The 18,689-nt window shown below is 43.2% G+C and overlaps 2 protein-coding genes and 1 long non-coding RNA gene across 5 annotated transcripts in view; 2 read left to right on the forward strand and 1 right to left on the reverse strand.

The window, feature by feature from the left end:
* Positions 1 to 1,189: 1,189 nt before the first annotated feature.
* Positions 1,190 to 3,294, forward strand: LOC148642163 (uncharacterized). The gene is made up of 3 exons (XR_015929626.1): positions 1,190 to 1,640; positions 2,323 to 2,486; positions 3,218 to 3,294. It is a non-coding gene; the product is annotated as an uncharacterized LOC148642163 (long non-coding RNA).
* Positions 3,295 to 4,054: 760 nt separating this feature from the next.
* Positions 4,055 to 12,684, reverse strand: dffa (DNA fragmentation factor, alpha polypeptide). Of its 2 annotated transcripts, none has more exons than XM_088617514.1 (6): positions 12,399 to 12,684; positions 10,595 to 10,753; positions 8,450 to 8,598; positions 8,061 to 8,235; positions 6,606 to 6,742; positions 4,055 to 5,572 (listed from the first exon to the last, which is right to left on the reverse strand). In XM_088617514.1, the coding sequence occupies exons 1-6, from the start codon at positions 12,490 to 12,492 to the stop codon at positions 5,369 to 5,371; spliced, it is 918 nt and encodes a 305-aa protein (XP_088473640.1). In that variant the 5' UTR covers positions 12,493 to 12,684; the 3' UTR covers positions 4,055 to 5,368. The 2 variants fall into 2 exon arrangements, with proteins under 2 accessions (XP_088473640.1, XP_088473639.1); XM_088617513.1 differs by having other exon boundaries at positions 8,019 to 8,235.
* A 42-nt stretch (positions 12,685 to 12,726) lies between these two features.
* Positions 12,727 to 18,689, forward strand: part of pex14 (peroxisomal biogenesis factor 14) — an 83,949-nt gene continuing 77,986 nt past the window's right edge. For both annotated transcript variants that reach the window (XM_088617511.1, XM_088617512.1), the window contains exon 1: positions 12,727 to 13,245. In XM_088617511.1, coding sequence (XP_088473637.1) covers positions 13,210 to 13,245 — 36 coding nt within the window. In that variant the 5' untranslated portion in view covers positions 12,727 to 13,209. The remainder of the gene's footprint in view (positions 13,246 to 18,689) is intronic.

Consider the following 18,689-nt stretch of genomic DNA (forward strand, 5'->3'; position numbering starts at 1 on the left):
TAAAAAAATACATTTAAAGCCCCCCTAAGTGCTGTCCAGGAGGAATTAAATAAAACAAACAGCAGATGTTGTCCCTTGTTGATTCAGTTAATCCAGCTTGGTTTGATTCAGTCCTGCTACAAATCTACTATATGTTGTTTTTAGCTGTCATAGTTATTAATGCGCTTAATTTACAGAACACGTGTGATTTGTCACACAAGCTTTTTGCTGATAAGCACCAATTATGTGGTACTTTCCCCCCCAAAAAACACGGAATGTTTACTCTTGGCCTGTTTATTTGAATGGCTTTTAAGATTGTATACTGCTTGGACAACCAACTGTTTTTATTAGGGCTAATTGTAGAAATGAAATCAAGGGATGTTAAATTTATATTACACACGAGAAGGGCCTCATGTGTATTGCGTAGAATTTTGGTTGCCACATTGTAGAACAGATTGCTGCTCTGAAATCAGTCCTGAGAGGAGAAAGCAGATACATTTCAGGACTGAAGGGAATGTCCCATGCTGGACCTTTTTACTCTTGCGCAGAGAGGATTATGAAAGGACAGGATACAAGCATTCAAAATTTTCAATGGTACTGATAAAGTAAACCCCTGTCAGCAGTGAAACACAAACTAGAGAGCAGACATGGAAAATACATGGAAGAGTATTTAAAAGAGATCCTACTTTACCCAGAGGGTAGTGGGAGTGTGGAACAGCTGATACTCGGGCTTCTTTAAAAAAAACAGTTGGATAAGATCCTAATCAATTAATTACAAGCTATCAAATACTGTAGATAGGCCATATGGCCTCCTCTTGTCTGTGACCTTTCTTATGTTCTAGAGATATGACCCAAGCAAACACTTGAAACCTTTTCTCTTTTTTTTTTCAGGCTGTTACATGCGTTTACAAAAGTAATTTTAAAATGTTCTGACCTGAAAATACATAGTATAAAAAACTACCCGGTGACATACTACCCGCAAGAGACCCTGTTTAAGAACTGACGAGATTTTAGATGGTAACTATTAATCCAGAACACTGCATCAGCGTGACATTCAGATGACAAATTATTTTTTTTCCCTAATTCTCTTACAGCACGTATGTGAAAGCAGTAACCCTTGTTATAACCCGCAGACAAGACGAAGAGCCCAAAACACAATAGAAAAAAACTAAATAAAAACAACCATAATGTATGAACGACAGCCGTAGAAACAGAAACTATTATTTTTGCAGCAACTACACCAAGTGTGGCTTATAAATGTATCAATGCCATTCAAGGTGAAAACCGTAGGCAATACTTAAGCAGTTCATCACCACGGGCTTAAGTTAAAGCTCTTCGTTATAAACGAATCTTTAATTAAGATCAGTTAGGCGATTTCTGATTCCTAGCATTATTGGGGATACGATGATGAACAATGCCTCGCGTTTCAGCCTGACACCCCCAAATTCGCCTCCTTGACTTAAGGCGAGCAATGAGACAGTACATGCCGCTTTCTTGGCTAGGTGTGCTTCTGAAGAGGCGGTTACAGAAGGTGGCTTTGGGCGTTGTTATTTTTATGACGTATTCTTATTTTCGCTATCTAAACACTGTACCGGCGAGAACACCGTGGACGTCACTGCTACCGAATGAGGAACTGAAAAGTCTCGATTCGTCGGTTAACGGTAATTGACATGGGATGGTCGTTCACTATAGGCACCGTTGGTTTCCACATGTGCCAATCTTCCCACCATTTAATAGAGTCGAACATAAATAACCTGGGATTAACAGCAGTTCTTTCAAATTCTTCATAATACAATACAGTGAAAGATATTTCTCAAAATGCCTTTTTGCCCGTTGGCTTCAACCCAGTTTATTTTTTTTTACCAACGGGCAATTTCTTTTGGACCCTCTAAATTAAAACGTCATTTGTGATGTCAGTATAGTGCCTCACTGAACAAACGTACTGTTTTGTGATGAAAGCGAAAGAAAAAAAAAAACAAGAACTGCATCATTCCTCTATGCATGAAACGGTCAACTATCAGCTCGCCCTGACGCACTGCTTTGACACCAAAATGTTTTGAAAATATGACATGTTTGCGACGTCCTTCGCGACTGATCTTGAATAGCGAGAACCCGATACGGGCGAGGCTGGGCATTAATACAAAAAAAAAATCTGATGAGTGTGGTAACAGTTCATTATTCAATCATTTACACTCCTTAATTAAAGGACCGAAATCTCAGCGTAGCTTAAAGCTGCGACCTTGCTTGAAGTGGGGTTATCCTCCATTGGCGACACGGCTCAACGCTTGTTAACAAACTTCCCAAGGACTTTAACTCATTTCAGTTTCCCCCTCGGGCCGTCAGATCAGGCAGACGCTGGACCGGGCTGTCTTTCAACATGTTTCCATCGATCCGTCAGGATTGATCTTCAGGATTGCGCTGGCGGTACTCTTACCACGCCGATACCACTTGCAGCCTTGACACGCAGTCTGTAAAGGTTCACGATGCGTTGCTCTTTAATTCAAAAGGTAAGCAGCGCTGAATCATATGTTTTTGTAGTAGCCTTGCGAGTTGTGGAGACAAATACACTGATTTATTCTCGTCCTACAAGCCCCCGTTCTCCCCCCTCCTTATTTTCCAGGTTACCACAAAGAATAATGAATCATGTACCAAGTCCACCGCAGCCCCTGTTTGATAAATTCAACACACACACACGGTAGTTTCTTTCACACTCTTGGTAACGAAATCACACGAGGTTGCCTTGTCCCGCCGTTATGGTTGAGTGACAAAAACGCAGAGTCATGTTTTTCCATGGGGGGTGGGGGCTGGGGGCTGGGGGCTGGGGGCTGGGGAGGAATTTATAGTAATTTCATATTTGATCCACTCCAGGTCGGATTGAGGTGATCAGTAGCCCCTCGGCTACACGTTGTGTAGGTTATCGTAGCACTCAGCAACTCGGGATCGGGCGGGGGTCTGGCTCAGCAAACTTGAAATCTGGCCAATCTAGATCCTGCTCACACTGCTCTTTTAAAACGCCCCACTATCATATTTTCTGTCGCGCATTTTGAGGCTGGCTGCCGTACACTTGCCCCAGATTATCACCCGATGCATCCACCGAAATAAATTTGAAGTGCGGACCCGTTGCATCCAACCAGTCATTGGTGCACACATTATCATGGACCCATGGGGGCCCACAGGGCCAATCAGGGGCTACAGCCTGTGCTAGCCTGTCCGTTAATCCGCCCTCATCTCCTGCCAGTCGGTGTCCATGGAGGAACTGCTGTCGAAAGGCCTGAGTCAGGGGGATCATCCTCACCGTACCTGCCTAATTTAAGGTCAGTAGTTTTTGGAGGTAAGATGAAAAGGGGGGAATTGGAGAGTAACCAAACACTCTCCGCACTGTTTTTTACTCATGAAATATAACATAAAATATGCATAGTTTGCTAAGCATAAAATACCTTGAATGGGTACAGGTTTTGTAGTTGAAGAATTTCTCTCCTCCTGGGACAGTACAAAACGGGCGTGGTCACATCGTTAGCATCGCCTGACACTTTTAAGTACCGGAAACCAGGTTTTCTTGCCAAGGGGTGAAAAAAAGGGCAATGAAATCTTATAATCAATACTAATATATTAGATCATACGTGTATTACAAGGCCCAGACTCAGTGTTCTAGTGAAGTAAATAACCAGAGTCCGCAATATCTGAAAAATGGACAAGACCTCAGTTGTTTTCACAAAATAGCTGCTATTAGAACTAATGAGGACTGACTGTAGTGAGCAGCCTAATGAGACTCTTTAGAAATAACCACAGCAGTAAAACAAGACTGTTTATATATAACATACACAATATTTTAGCTGGGGCACTAATGTTTTCCTGTACTGTATAATTAAATAAAATCAATTTAAAAATAAATATAAATTCTAAGTGTTAGAGCTACTAATACACTTAATAATAAATATTAAGTGTCTGAAAGGTGTGCCTATATTAAAAAGTGCTGGAAGTGACTGTCGGATATAAACCAGTAAGCTGGAAAATTCTTCAGTTTTAATCAATGTGAACTTGTTTCCACAGTAGAAAAAAATGATAGGAAAAAAGATCAGCTTTGATGTTTGATGACTTTATTTTTGCACACAAGTGTGGTGCCACTTGACATTGATCCTGGTACAAACATTCTCAGATTGTAGCAAGTAAAAAAAAAATCAATCTGTTCTTATTATACAAACCCTGGTTACTCAGCCCCTCTATTAAGTGTGGAAGAACCGACACAAATATATCATTATGAAAAAATTTAAGAGAATGACTCAGTATAAAAACGGTGTATTACGTGGTCAGCTTTAGCAGGTTTCTTGTTCCTCTCATCCCTAATTTAAAATGGAACATTCTTCTTAGTAAAAGCCCGGTAAACATCCTACACCGTGTTTCTCTGTACCGGCTGGACCGCTGCAGTCTGTGGGGCTTTAATGAGGGTAATATCTGACTTGCTACAGGGTGAGATTTGGCATTTGTGTACGACCACAGCACTGGACATACTGTAATAAGGCAATTCCCAAAACAAAAACACTCTTTTTTTTCCCCCGTGAACATGTCAAGATGACAAAAATGGTTGCCCAATAATCAGATAGGCAATGGAGGCAACAGGTCGGAGAAATCCTATTATGATACATGCAATTCTGAAAGGTCTGACAATCCTCTCACGGGTAGTTACAATGGCAAAGGAGGATATATTTAACAATAATATGCCAAGATACAACTATGGGTTTTTAAACATTTAAAACCCATTTATCAGCAAGTGATCAACTATAAGGAAAGCAACAGGCAAGCCTTCTTATAAGATCATGGCTCATTCCGGTCACGCAGTGTTTTCTTGACATTTGTCTTTTAAAGTAAGGTGTCGCATGGAGTCTTTCCCTAAGAGGAGCAGGCTACAAGAACACATCTATCAGCCTCAAGGGAAATCGTGTGTAGGTAGAAGCCAGCTAAAATTATTTTCATTGGAGGGTTTTGGAGCAAATGTCATTGTACCAGACTACAAGGGTGGGCTTCAAAGCCAGCATATCCAGAGGTGGGGGGCAGGTGGGACCTGGTTTTTGTTCCAAATGGGGAATATTTCTTCCTCAGTCTAAATCGTGAGGTAAAGCAGAGGCCTACAGGAACATATTTCATGAGGCGTTTACATTATATCCCTCACAAATGAAACTCTTAAAGACAGAAAAAGTAAACAGTCACTCCTGTATGTTTCTGGCCCAGGGCCTGAAGCTCTTTGTTGGCTGTAAGGCTTGTGAAATTATGAGACATGTCCCCACCAGCCTGTCTCCTGAGTGCCAGCAGCCCTGAGGGGCAGGTTACTACCATAACAAGGCCTGCTGTCAGGAGCCTCCTGCTCAAAGGGGATTATGGGTATAATAAGGGACTATTTCTGGCGCTTAGCCTTAGTCTCTCCATTCTCCTCCTCTGCCATGGGCCTCTGGGACAGGGAGCTGAGGGAGTGCATGGCCGACACCTTCTCCAGACGTTTCTTCATCTCATCCTCACAGGCCTGCAGGACGTTCTCTGCCTTCTCCATATCCCAGCCCAGGACATCGGACATTGTCCGAGCCCCTTCGTTGATCAGCAGCTGCAAACGACGAGCAAAAAACTGAAGTCAAGCCTGACTTGAAAAGTGTGAGATCTAAATCTTATCTTAAAATCCAACTGAACTGGCTTAGTCCTTATATACACTTACAGAATTTTTTTAAGTAGCAAAGGAGGAGTTTACCGGTAATTAATAAGTTTTTGTTACTTAAAACTAACAAAGAGACAGATGTTCATGTCAGATCATGAACAGAATTCCTCAGATTTCCTACTTGCTAGACATCTTAATGCTTGATAGATGTTTGTTTATTTTTAAAGCCTGTTTAATCCTGTTTACACATTTTGCCCCTAGTTTGGACGTGTGGAATACAGTTATAAAAATCACAGAGAACTTAGGCGCCGCCTTGTGGAGGAAATGTAGATCTACATACTGTACTGGCTGAGAGTCAAATTGCATAGACAGTAGTATAGAAATGTGTTTTTACTTGCATCTGTTCCTAAAATACAGTTCCTTGTATGCATCACATTATTCAAAAGCAGTTGTATGCATATATTCTGAACTGCTAACGGTATTTATATTTAACAATATTCACTGCTTTTACAACCATAGCCCAAATGAAATTGTTCTATGTGTAAGTTTAATTTAGGATATGGTGTATGTTTGATCTATGAAAGAACATAAACATAAAATGTGGACAACTGTTGGCCTTCCTGGTTTGAAGGCACAGAGTAGCCAGAAGGAAAAATGTTTTAAAGGACATCACTTGATTTCCAGAGGGACACTCCCCTTATAGTAACCCTTCCTGGAGGACTTGATACCTTATGGAGACCTACATAAGCACTCAGACCCATACCGAGAGAGCAGCACGTCATACAGAAATGGTAGTAAAAGAGTAAAGGTTTGAGTAACAATGTGTTTTTTTTAAATACCCAACTGGAAACAATAGTAGTAGATATTGGACATATACTGTATGCGCATACAGTATTGCACAGCAGTCTGGCACATCCTCTCCCTTTTCATGTGTTGCATGTCTTGAAAGTACGAGTTTCCCCAGTCCGGGCTGCTGGCGAAATACCTGCAGTTCTTGGTTGGAAAGTCTGGTCTCAGGGCTGGTCTTCCCCTTCAGTACCATAAGCGTCCTCTGACTGAATTTGGAAGCACCTCTGCCGGCGGCATCCACCTCCATCTCCTTTCCATCCGTAACATCCTGGCCTGCAAAACGTTCCCACGTCGATTTATTTTTCAGCAAGACAAACTGGCAACGTGTTAATCTTCTAATGCAGGAGGTTTACTGCCTTAACGGCTTGAGACAAAACCACTGGCACAATGCAGGGCCAAACAGCCCTAGACAGTTCAGAACATGCCGCTGGCTGCTGGCTAATCGAATAGTGTGCTTACTATACTAAACTCCATACAGGCCTCGAAGTCTGGAATCCTCCTCTAAAACAGTGTTTTGTCTGTGTTTTTATATTGTAAGAAAAAAAAAGCTTGAGACCAAATCAGGTCAGGACTAAGGAGAATTTCTAACTTGTCGTTCTGCTCTGAACAAATGTGGCTTCTGTGTTAAAATGTCAGGCATCTTAGTATCAGTATCTACGCGGAGATGTTTGAGAACTCTGGCACGTAGTCTTGAAATGCTTCCAAATCAAAGTTTTTGTTGAGCCGTACAGGATTTCTTTCCACCAGTGACCTGCCTGCCCTGGGGGGTAATGGAGGTCGCTTCTAACCACAAATGGCTTTCTGAAAAAACACACGCTTTTGTGAGCAAAGCGGAGCTGTTTCTGTGGACAATAAGCAGTGTGCAGGAGCCGCTTAGCAGGGACAGTGTAGAGGATATTTGATTTGGTGCCAGATGCACAGAGCAGGTTTAACAGTGGGCTCGCATCTGAAGCTGCTCAGTGTTTCTAAGACACATGTCTGTAAAGCATAATTATGCTGGGCAGTGGAAATACAGATTTTTGATTTTTTCATACATGACAGAGGACCACAATAAAAAGGTGCTCTTTGACCTCTTCATCTCCCATTGAAAGGCTGTTTTTTAAATTGTCTCGGATGGCCTGGATTAGGAAAAAAGAGCAGATTGCCGACAGCATTTAAGGTGCCTGAGGCTCCAGCTCCACCTAGTGGACTTGTTGCAGCACGTTTCAGTTCAGAGTGTCACATAAGCATTAGCAGCTGCAGAGCCTGAAGTGACCGGTTTCGCTTTCAGCCAAACGTCTCCTAACCTTCACCTTTTACGTACATGGGACTTCAGTTGGGCCCATTGAGATATACCCTCTGCGGGATGTCAGCTGTTCCTGGTTTGTGTTCCAAAGGAGCTGCCAGTTCCAGCACTAAACCAGCCCTAAATATCTGAACATTTCACCGTAGGATTCAGAATATTTTACACTCCTCCATTGTTCAAACATACTTTGTCAGCTAATAGAATGCAAGCCCCCTCCCGCTCCCTTCTTTCAAAATAAAAACCTGGAAAAAAAGGCACTGTTACCTGGGACCTCGATCCTGGCGCCACGCGGCCCTGCTGCCTCACCTGCCCGGCTCTCGCCCTGCGCTGCCCTCAGGTAGAGCTGGAGCAGCTCCTTGGCCTGGCGCTCCTCCTGCCTGCGGTCCAGCACGCCCTGCAGGGTGTCCTGAAGAGCCCGGGTCCTGGCCTCCTCGTAGCCCAGCGCGGCCGCCAGCGCCCCGCGGGGCGCGTCCACCAGGCCCTGCAAGAGGCGCCATCCCTCAGTGCACGGCCAGCGCCAGGGGCCCAGCTGCTGCCCGCTGCGCGGCACGCGGCCCCCGGCACCTCCGGCTCGCGTTACTGCGGCACACTGCATCGGGACCCTCACACCCCGCCTCCCCGAATTCAGGCCCCGCGCGAGCAGGCCGGCGCGGGTCTGAGGGATGGCGGGCGGCGCGAGAGCAGGCGGCCGGTACCTGGAGGTCGGCCTCGGACATCAGCACGATGGCGGACAGGTCCTGCTGCAGCCTCCGGGCCGGCTCCTGCCAGCCCTCTGCGCCCGGGACGGCGCGGTCCACCTCGTCGGCCTCCCCCCCCACGCCGAGCCAGGCTGTGCCCCCGTCAACTGCGAGGAGGACGGAGAGCTGTTAAGAGCACCCTGTCCACACGGGTCGGGCCTGTGTCCCGCTGCCGACAGCAACACTGACCTCTGTGTGGCTTGGAACTGAAGGGGAGAAGTCTACAACCCAGCAGGCACAGTTCAGAGACCCTTCTTACATCCCTCTGTTGCCCTGAAGCTGAAACTCTTACCCCAGTGACAGAGCTCTAACACCACCCTGGCGAGTGAGAAAAAGCCCGTCAATAACTTCTGGAACTATAGGGGTCACTAGCACCCCCTTTTCTGGGGTCTGCTGTTTCTCAACCTCCCCCTCCTCTCCGGTCTCTGCTCGCCTCCTCGCTGCAGCTCCTGGGTCAGCGCCTGTTGATGGGCGTGGGGTTCGGACAGGTTCCCTCAGACGGGCCGGCCTGAAGGAGCTCCTGCTCGCCCCAGGGCAGCCTCATGAGGTGATGGCGCCCCGCGGGGTTCGAGGGCCGTTGCTCTGGCTGGCCTCTTCACGCTGGCAGAACGGAGGGCCGTTACCGAGAGAACACAATTCCTTCCACCTCGAGGAGCTTTTAGTCAATTACCACTGCTGAAGTCACAGCAGTTCAGAAACACATTTCCTGTACGGAATGTGCTCGTGGCAGAGAGCGAAGGAATCGGCTCACTTTGTACCATATTGTAATGCCTCAGAGGGAGGTAATGTGCTTTATCTTGGGAACTGCTTCTTGATTAACTTGTCACTCAGACGCTTTCAAAGTTGGATGTAAATTGAAATTCGTACCTCGTACCTCCAGACGATACCATACTCCCACTCTCCTTTGATGTGATTATGGGATGTATTCTACAGTTCTTTTTTGATATTTCCAAAAAAAGCCAGTAGGGGTCTGTATGGTGTAGACGCTCAAAGGTCGTTTTATGATCATTTTCCCTTGCTCTCCAAAAGCCAGGTGGGATCTTTTTTCCCATTAGTGGTGACCCTAAATGCTCCTGAGCTGGGGGGAGAGCCCTGAAACCCTAAAATCACCTTGTAGGTTTATCAGGTCAACTCTCTGAAGCTGAGCAAGGCTGGGCCTGGGCAGAAAAGGGGGTGGGACACCTCTAAGGGTAAATCTCTGCTGCAAATGCTGCTGCCGGATCAGTAGGTGGTGCCCCTTCTTCCTTCTACAGTAGGAGCTGCTGTCCTTTGGATGAGGTTTTGACTCATTAAATCATTAAAGATCCTAAGGCACTGTTTCTAAGACTAGGGGTGTTAATCCTGGGGCCCTGGCTAAATTCCACTCTGCGCCTTAACAATCTGCACACCCTGAACTGGCCCTATAATTCATTCAGGGAGGCAGCTTTTCTTTTCTTTACATCTGCTGTGTAGAGGGGCTGCCGCCACATAGCAGCTGACACCAGGACTATGGATTTGTGACACACAAACCCCAACTTTTCGTGAGCATTGCATTGTAGAAGAGGAACAATAAAGATACACTAACAGTGTAAGGAAAAGTTGTATAATTTCATTGCAGCCACTAGAGATTAATCTCACGTACACACTCACACTAACCACAACAAGCATACTTTTGCCATCTGTAGTTTTCCAGATTTGACAGGTGTGAAATATTCCCTTGGTTGTCTCATAGCCTTTCTGCCACATTTTAAGCATGTCACACAGTTCAGGATTAAGGTTTGTCTTGCTTGTATGGTTTAGAATACAAGTCTCAATTGTGTTTTTTTAAGTTCTTTCTTTTTTATTGCTTAGGCTTTAACTTCCCTGATCAATGCAGAAAATACAAATCCAGTGGTGATAACTTTATCCTTGTCTGATCTTGCAAATGAGGAAACAACAAATGTCACCAAGGTGACACAGGCTCTATGTAAAGTCTAGTTGTGTGGGTTCACTGTTCTCTAAAGGTACTGCAGAAAAAATTCAAATTTTTCTATCTTTTCATAAAACAGACAGGTTGTATGCCAAAAGTCATCTTTCGCATACTAAAACGCATCTTGGAGAGCGAACAATGAAGGACAGGCTTACTTTTAGTAATCGGGGCCCACCTCTCTTTGTCTTTTAGGAGCATGAACTTGGTGTTTGAGGGCAAGCACAGGAAATAGACTTCGTCTTCGACTATGGTCCCATCCTCCTCCAGAACCACTGAGACAAGATCTTCGGAGGTAAAGCCCAGCAACTCGGATCCTACCATACAAAACACAGAGGCAGCTGTTTTAATACTAGCATTATGGTGTGAAGCGAGTAAGAGCTGTCACTTATATTTCACTTTTAGATCTGTTCCCAAAGCAGACTGATGACGTCATCAAAGAAGACAGCAGTAGAAACGTTCCCTCCCACACTGCTTTATTGGCGGTGGCCTGAAAAGAGGCTGTGATCGTTCTCTCTCTTGCCATCTTGCCCAAATCCCAATGCGAGATAAAATCCCACATGCTTCCTGATTGTTCTTTAACTTTCCTATTGGTGCAACCCACTTAGAATTCCCTATAATCTCAATAAACTGTGCCCCTTACATTGGTCAACTCTGGAATACTGACGCATCAAGATATGGTCACTGTTTGACACATTTTTCTACTTTTTTTTTTCAATTTTTCACACTTTTTTCTACTCTTAACTCAGACATTGGAATACCTGTATAGAAATCTGAGCGCTCATTTTAGGCATGTGTTTCAGAACTCCGAGGGGTTAGATGTCAGTGGGATGATGTCATGAGTCTGTGAGCTTAAACCTGCTCTGTAGGAATGCTGTTTGGCTCCTGTACTGCTCCAGCATATTTGGAATGACTCCAAGACTTGGAAAAAACGCACACCTGAGAGCGCTTGCAAAGAGTTGTATGTTTTGGTTTGTTGGTTTCAGGTTTTATGAGGCCTGGAGTAGCTAACGAAGAGCAGCCTAATTGTGAAGGGCCACACAGGCTCTCTGGGCTCTGTACCATGAGCCTGGTTTTCTTCAACTTTGTCAAGATCTTCATTTCCTTGATCCCAGTCAGGAACACGATTCCTTCTGTATAACTTGGTGAACCTCAGTTAGTGGTGCTTTCTTTAGATGGTGGGCTAATTTCTAGCCTTTGAAACACGCCCAACACAAAATTGCACTCAGAAAATCCAGGTAGTTTTATTTAAGGATTTAAAATAATTATTTACAGTACCATAAAAGCAAATTCGAATCACAAGGACTACCATTTCCTATATCTGCCTTCTTTCACTACAGAAAGAAAGCCTTAAGTCCCCCTGTAAATTGTGTGAATCAAAACGATATAATGATGATGATGATCTTGATTTCTATTATTAAGGAAAATATGTCTTCACTACCAGACATTAACGAGGTGGCTTTGCAGAACCCGCTAGTGAGATTTCTTCTAGAAACTGACAAACTGAAAGTCTTGCGTTGGAGATAAGACGCCAAACCACACCTCGTGTGTTTTTCTTCAGACGGATCAGGGAAAGCAGACAGTAAAATGTAATTACTCTCTTCATTAAAATCCTCTGTGTCATATTCATCAACAGCAAGTCTCTGCACGATAAACTGAAGAGCTTGCTTCACAGTATAGTGCAGAGTGCTGAAATCGCAAAGGCAGTCTCTCTAAATCACTCGCACGCAACAAGACTGCGCAATGTGCACAAAGTGACAGTTCAATCATACAGCTTCACTTTGTCATTTTCTAAAAAGGTCCGCGTCCGTTTTCCCACATCTCAATTAGGCATGAACTCTTAGGGGAACTGCAGGGTAGCCGGTTAAACAGAGATCTCTGTCCCAGCTCTCTATATTTTGGACATTGAAATCATTCACCTACCCTCCTCATATTGAACAATAACAACGATCATAACCTTACCTTTTATCTTCAGCTGGTCCAAAGACTGGACCGCTATTCCGTACGACTTTTTACGCGAGTGGTTACAAACTCTGCAAGGTTTCGGATCTGACATTGCTGCCAGAAAACCAGTTTAAAATTTTGAAGAAAATCGTGTATAAACGTCCTTGCGCAAACTTCCAACGCTTAAGACTATTAAATAAGGGCGACAAAAAGGAGTCCGGATTGAGCTCCGTCTCATAACAGTTTATGTTATGCTGAGGAATTCACTTTCAACATCTTGAAAGAATACGCGTACAGTATTCATTAAGGAAATAAAGAGTAGTAGTCTTGGGAACTGTAGTGTTGCTGTAGTGGCGGTTGAGCGTTATTAAACTACAATTCCCAGCATGCAATTGTTCCTTAAAGGGGTCATTTGTGATCTAAGGTGATGTTTATTATGTATACGAGAAAAGAAACAATGAATCATATGTATTTAGTTTTTGTAACTTTGTTTCGATAAATGTTTTTGATTCGCTTTGGCCTGGAACGGGCAAAAGCACTTATTATCGATATCGTTGCCACATTATGTTATTTCTATTTTATTGCACGCTGTTTTTTCCTTCATTGCTTTGATTTCTGTGCCACAGTGTTGTACACCTCTTGTCTAGTTCGTTAGTGTAAATGAGAATCTTTTCTTAACTGTCCTATCTGAATAAAGGTTGTTCTTACTATAATAATAAATATGACACTCGTCTGAAAAACTCGGGATCTGTCGCTCGACTGTCGATTACTCCAGCCTGATGCAGGCCAGTGCAGTCGAGTAGGAGATGGGTTTGCACAGGCTGGAAAGATGGCATCTTCAGAGCAAGCTGACCAGCAGTCACAGGTAAGGATTTTAGCGCTTTCTTAAGCGTTATCCGGCGCATGCATACGCGCCTTTCGTTTTTACTTGTTTAGCGGAGATTAGAGATTCTCCCTGAGGAACACTCGAGACTTTGCCCTGTGTCTTTACTTGTAAAAAAGTAGAAAATCTCCTGCTGTTTCCTCTCTCGTCTGACAGGTGCAGGCCATGTACTATAAACACGAGTTATTCGACTTTTTCCTTACTGGTCCTCGCCGACTTAAATACTTTTGCAAAGCTGTTAAAAGGCAGTGCAGGAACGACTGTTCTTGATGTGCCTACCGTGAAGTCCTTCAAGATGCAAAGTTAGTCAGTGGGGAAGGTGCTTAAAATACTGTATTGCGGCGGTGCTCCCACCAGCGTGGACATTGCTCTGGTGTCGTGTTCATGTCCTCCGCTGCCCAGGCAGCTCACGGTCCTGTACCTTCAGTTCTCCGGTAGTATCTAATGACGTTGGCGGAATGTCCTGATGACATGATGAGTGTTATTTAGCTGGGTACGCTGATTGCTGGAAGTCTTGTGCCATGAGCCTGACGTTCTGGATGATGGATGATGGATTTTGGGGACAGACAAGTCAGGACATGAACTGTCATCCGGCTACAGTATTGGATCCCCCGTTCTCAAGCCAAAGCGTTTTTTTTCTCCCAATAGGCGTGTTACTTTTTGTTAAAACCGAAATATGTCCCAAGAACATGTTCTACGGTGTGAGTTCTGTCATTGCAACTGAATATTTTTAATATGAGTTCGGATAAATCACTTTACAATTCTTTTTATTTTATTTTTGTGGTGGTTTTCTGTTAAGGAGTTCTACAAGCATAACAAAAGCCAACTACTCTCTATTCCTGAAGTCACAGACTCACAATTTTACTCTGTGTTACTATAATAAATTCTACTGTTTGTGCAGTAACTTGATATTCCATGAAATCTGTATAGCATACTGTACTGTTGTAACAAGTGCTACAACTAAATTGATTTTCTGAGTTGTTTTTTTTAAAGTGTATCAACATTCATTGATACCTAATTTGACTATCGCTTTAAGAACAGGCATTTATATTGATTATTCCTTCTCACAAAATCTCATTTGTTTGGAATTTAATTATTTTCAGGGGGATGCAGAGTACTTGTAACATTTTAATTTCATGTTTGTAATATTTTAATTTTTTATTTCAGTCTCATTTTCATTTTATGTTTATTACAGTTGATTTCTGAGTGCAGAATGACACAAATGTTATGATAGATAAAAAGGCCAGAAGAAAGCATAAGACTGGATTTTGTACTGGCGTAAGTTAGCTCTTCCGCTGAACAAAGGTTGCATTTGAATGATTTGTTTCAGGGGGTTTTGCTTTCCAAACTCTCAGGAAAATGTTGAACTTTGTCCTCTTGAAAAGCCATGTGGAGGTCTGTCAAGAGCATGCTGTAACTTTAAGGTTAAGAACCTAAGGTTCAAAGTGATTTAGTAGTAATCTTTGCTTAAGAATGGAATTGAGAACTATCTTTCACTGGCTTATTTTTATTGTTGTTTCAGACAGCCTTGCTGAAAACATAATATTCAGCAACGAAAAAGTGTTGAATCATGAATACTGATGGATTAGTGGGTTTGTAGGCCAGAGCTCATATAGTCAGAGCTCATATTTAAATCAGCCTAATAGGAAACAGAAAAATGGAATCAGTTATCTTTCTTGCCAAGTTGTCCCAGTGTTAATAAAGATGAGTAATTATAGTTGCTTAAACTAGCAGCTTACGAACAAGATGAGGTTAGCTAAGTCTTGTTCTTGATTTGCAAGTTGTAATTCAAAGCAACATGTCTGACGTTGTGTTGGAATTTAATTAGCCATGTCTTTTGTCAATGCAATTTTGTCCAGGTCATTGCAGTTGCAATTCTAACTGTTTGCTGGTTCATCCGTCCATTTTTTAAACATGAATGCCAGTTCAGGGTCACGGGGGAGCCAGAGACTATCTGGACAAGCAACCGGCACAAGGCAGGGTACGTCCTGGATGAGACACCAGTCCATTGCAGGGCACACACTCACACCAGGACCAGTTTTCCCAGAAGCCAGTTAACTTACCTGTGTGTTTTCTGGACTGTGGGAGGAAACTGGAGCACCTGAAGGAAACCCACATGAACACGGGGGAACATGCAAACTCCACACATATAAGACTCCAGTGCTTTGAGGCAGAAATGCTAACCACTGTGCCATTCACTGTTAGCTGAAGAATTTGTTCTGAGTCACTCGGAACAGACCAAGTTCTTATATGTCTTATTTGAGGCCATTATCTGAGCCTTCTTTTACATATTTGTTAAACACACAGTGAGTTTTTCCCAGCTTATCAGCCGAACAGAGCTATAAACACCTGTAGCCTGAGGTTTAGAATATAGGTTCCTCAAGCCAGCACCAATAAACCCCAGCTTGGAGCCTTCTTAAGTTTCCATGACAACCACTTTCAGGGCAGGGTTCAAATCCAGGCCAACAGCCAGTTAAAAAGCACTTACTGACAGTAGGCATTCAGTACTCATGTAGCTGGACAATTTGAGACCTGTAGCTCTGATGATTGATATTGTTATTAATTATTCAGTAATGGAGCATGAAATCAGTGCATAACAGCCTTTTGTATTTTTCTTTACCCTTTGTTTCCATTTTGGGTTTTCTGTCCTGCTTTTAATTTATGACATGGCCGGTGAGAATTACCCCCCAGTTATTATGGCTTGAATCAGAAGGAGCACCTGCCTAACTCGAGAGGTTTTGTATCATGTATGTTTCTAGCAGTAATGGTCTTTCCAACTATCATCGTTTCTACCACTAGCGGGCTACAGGACCAGATTTTCAGGTTCATATCTGACACGAGGGAGATATTCCCTCTACCTTCCAATTAACTCTGATTATTTCTTGAGAAGGTCTGTCCAGGTGAAGGAATAAGTAATGAGGTGGAACCTGCTCAATTAAACAGTCTGAGAGCTAAACGAACTCTATCATTGCAGGCAGTATTAAATGAGTAAATGTGGTGTTTCTAGTAGTGGTACTGTCCATGTTTCCTTCTAGCTGATAAACCAAACATATGGTAAAAGTGTCTGCATGATTTTACATTTGGAACAGTGGTGGCAAACGTCTTGGGTGTTTGCATTGTCCTGTTTATTGACAAAATGGGGAGAGTGTGATACATTTGCTACTCTGTATGGTAGCTGCTATTGTTTTAAAACCTTTTGCACAAATAATTGTACATGCTGTTTTAAAATGTTCATACTCAAAAACCCATAAAGAACATTAAGTGAATACAGGGGGGTAGCTAATAAGACTTCCACTGCACACTCGTGCGATTCATTCAGATTTTACAAGCTGCAGGCACAGCTGCTGGATATTTCATGCTCTTTATTTTGAGGAAACTGGCGCGGATGGACATGTGGAGCCAATGTTATATTTATCGCATGTTCACTTCAGAGGTGCAACTTGTTCATGACTTGGCAGGTCCTGTAAACCTGAAATGGATCGCATGTGATGCAGTGGGATTCTGAATTGTGTCAAAGAGTCGACTCCTTAATGGTGATGTTTGCATGATTGCCACTCATAACGAGGCAATCTACTCATAACGAGGCATTTCTAGCTAATCTACTCTGCAGAGGTAAGCAGCGCTGGCAGCTAAATGAGAGAGCCAAAAGCAGGGAGAAAAGAAAGAATCAGAGAAATAAAGCAAGCTTCACTTACCTGTGATTGACTATCCTCAGACCTTATCTGGAACACTTCACATTTCATTGTGGCAACTGTTACTAGGCTGCTGCTCTTAATGAGGCCCTGGAGGCATTTTGTTCCCATTGCATTTCAAAACATCAGACAAATCACCTCTGTTTTATGCTGCAGGTAATAGGCTAAGTGTTACAAAGTCCTGGCTTGTACTGAATTGTAACAGCAAGACAGGTGGCCCGCTGTGAAAGCTATGGCTGTTCTGTTAATCGGTTAATAGAGATATTGCAAGGGTGCCTTTGAGATCTGCACAGAAACACTGGTGTGTCTCAAACCTTCCCTTATTGTACACATGCAATCATATTAATATTAGTCATCATAATAAAAAGCTTAGTTAAAAACAAAGCAGTACGTTCACAGGGGTTTACTGATGATACCATAATTGGATTAGAAACATTGTTGAAGTGAAAAAGCAAAATCTATTTAATGACACTTTGTGTAGACAGGGTGCTGAGTATTTACATACAGGTAGCGAAAACTTTTTATCATTATAAGTTGCGAAACATCTTATAGAAAGTTCTTATGAGATACAGTTTTATGGAGTTTATGTTGGCATCTTTTACATGCAGGAGAAGCAACATTGGCAAACAGCGCTTGAGTATTGTAACGGATCTTTCTCTGGAGCAGCATGACTAGAAGGACCTGCCCGTGGAAACCTGTGTTTTCCTGCTTTTTTTTCCTCTGTCCTCCCTTGTGATCCTAACTCTCACTTATTAATCGCCCTAGTTTGGATACCTTTTCTAACCCTGTGTATGGTTGGACTGTTGACCAGCAGAGATTATTTGGACGCAGGCTGTCAATAATAATAGTGAGACCATTTGCTCTGAGAGTCTGACATGGTTATCGTCCGCTCCGGTTTCCCTGTTATAGCCTGCAGGTCTTCTCTAGCGCTTTTTACAGAACGTCTTCTTTTGGTGCACCTGTGACGTTACCGTGTACAACCCCTGCTGCAGGTGCGCTCTGTTCGGTCTCACTTGGCTGTACAGTAAGGGAAGTCGTCTGTCCGCAGGTCCCGGCGATTCCCAGTATTCCCAGTGCGGAATGCTCAGGCTTCTCCGAGCCGCTCACCATTTCCAGCGCTCTGCTCTGCCTTCATCACTCCAGCCCCCTTTTGCTTCGTCACAATAAAAATAAAGTCGAAATCAAACAGTTGCCTGACAGTCTTGCAGCTCTTTAATGAGACCTCACCTAGAAGGTACTATCACCACCTCGCAGAAAAGACATGGTGTTACTGCTCTAGAATCAGCCCAGAGAAGACCAGTACTAGCAGATACAGTACTTTCCTGTTCTGAAAGGAGTGTTCTATACCGACAGGATTAAAGAACTGAATCTTTTCAGTCCTGTACTGAAACCACTACAAGATGATGTAATTCAGACTTTCAGAAGCCTGCACTTTGAATGCTTGAATCGGGTCCTTTGACAAAGTCATCCAAATTGACAAACAGAGGACACAACCGGAAACAGGGAAGAGTGTGCAAAACAAAACTTTTGCAGACCAAACTTGTATTCTCTTGCTGTAAATTAAAACGTTCTGAAAAAATATGCACAGTGATATTTAAGGAATGTGTACGGAAGTCAGTATTTACTCAGGTTCCTGCTAACTGTTGAGCTGTCACTATTACTTTGAGCATCACAAGAAAAGTATAACTGTATAAGGTGGGACTATTCTTGTCATGGTTTTTTGGGGTGTAGAGA

Source organism: Lepisosteus platostomus, chromosome 23, assembly GCF_059453375.1.
Source record: "Lepisosteus platostomus isolate fLepPlt1 chromosome 23, fLepPlt1.hap1, whole genome shotgun sequence".
Lineage (NCBI taxonomy): Eukaryota > Metazoa > Chordata > Actinopteri > Semionotiformes > Lepisosteidae > Lepisosteus > Lepisosteus platostomus.

Coding starts and splice junctions, on each gene's coding strand:
- dffa (XM_088617513.1), bottom strand. CDS start 12,492: ATGTCAGATCCGAAACCTTGCAGAGTTTGTAACCACTCGCGTAAAAAG. Junction 10,754..12,398: donor GGACCAGCTGAAGATAAAAG/GTAAGGTTATGA, acceptor TTTGTATGGTAG/GATCCGAGTTGCTGGGCTTT. Junction 8,599..10,594: donor GTGGGCCCCGATTACTAAAA/GTAAGCCTGTCC, acceptor TCCTCCTCGCAG/TTGACGGGGGCACAGCCTGG.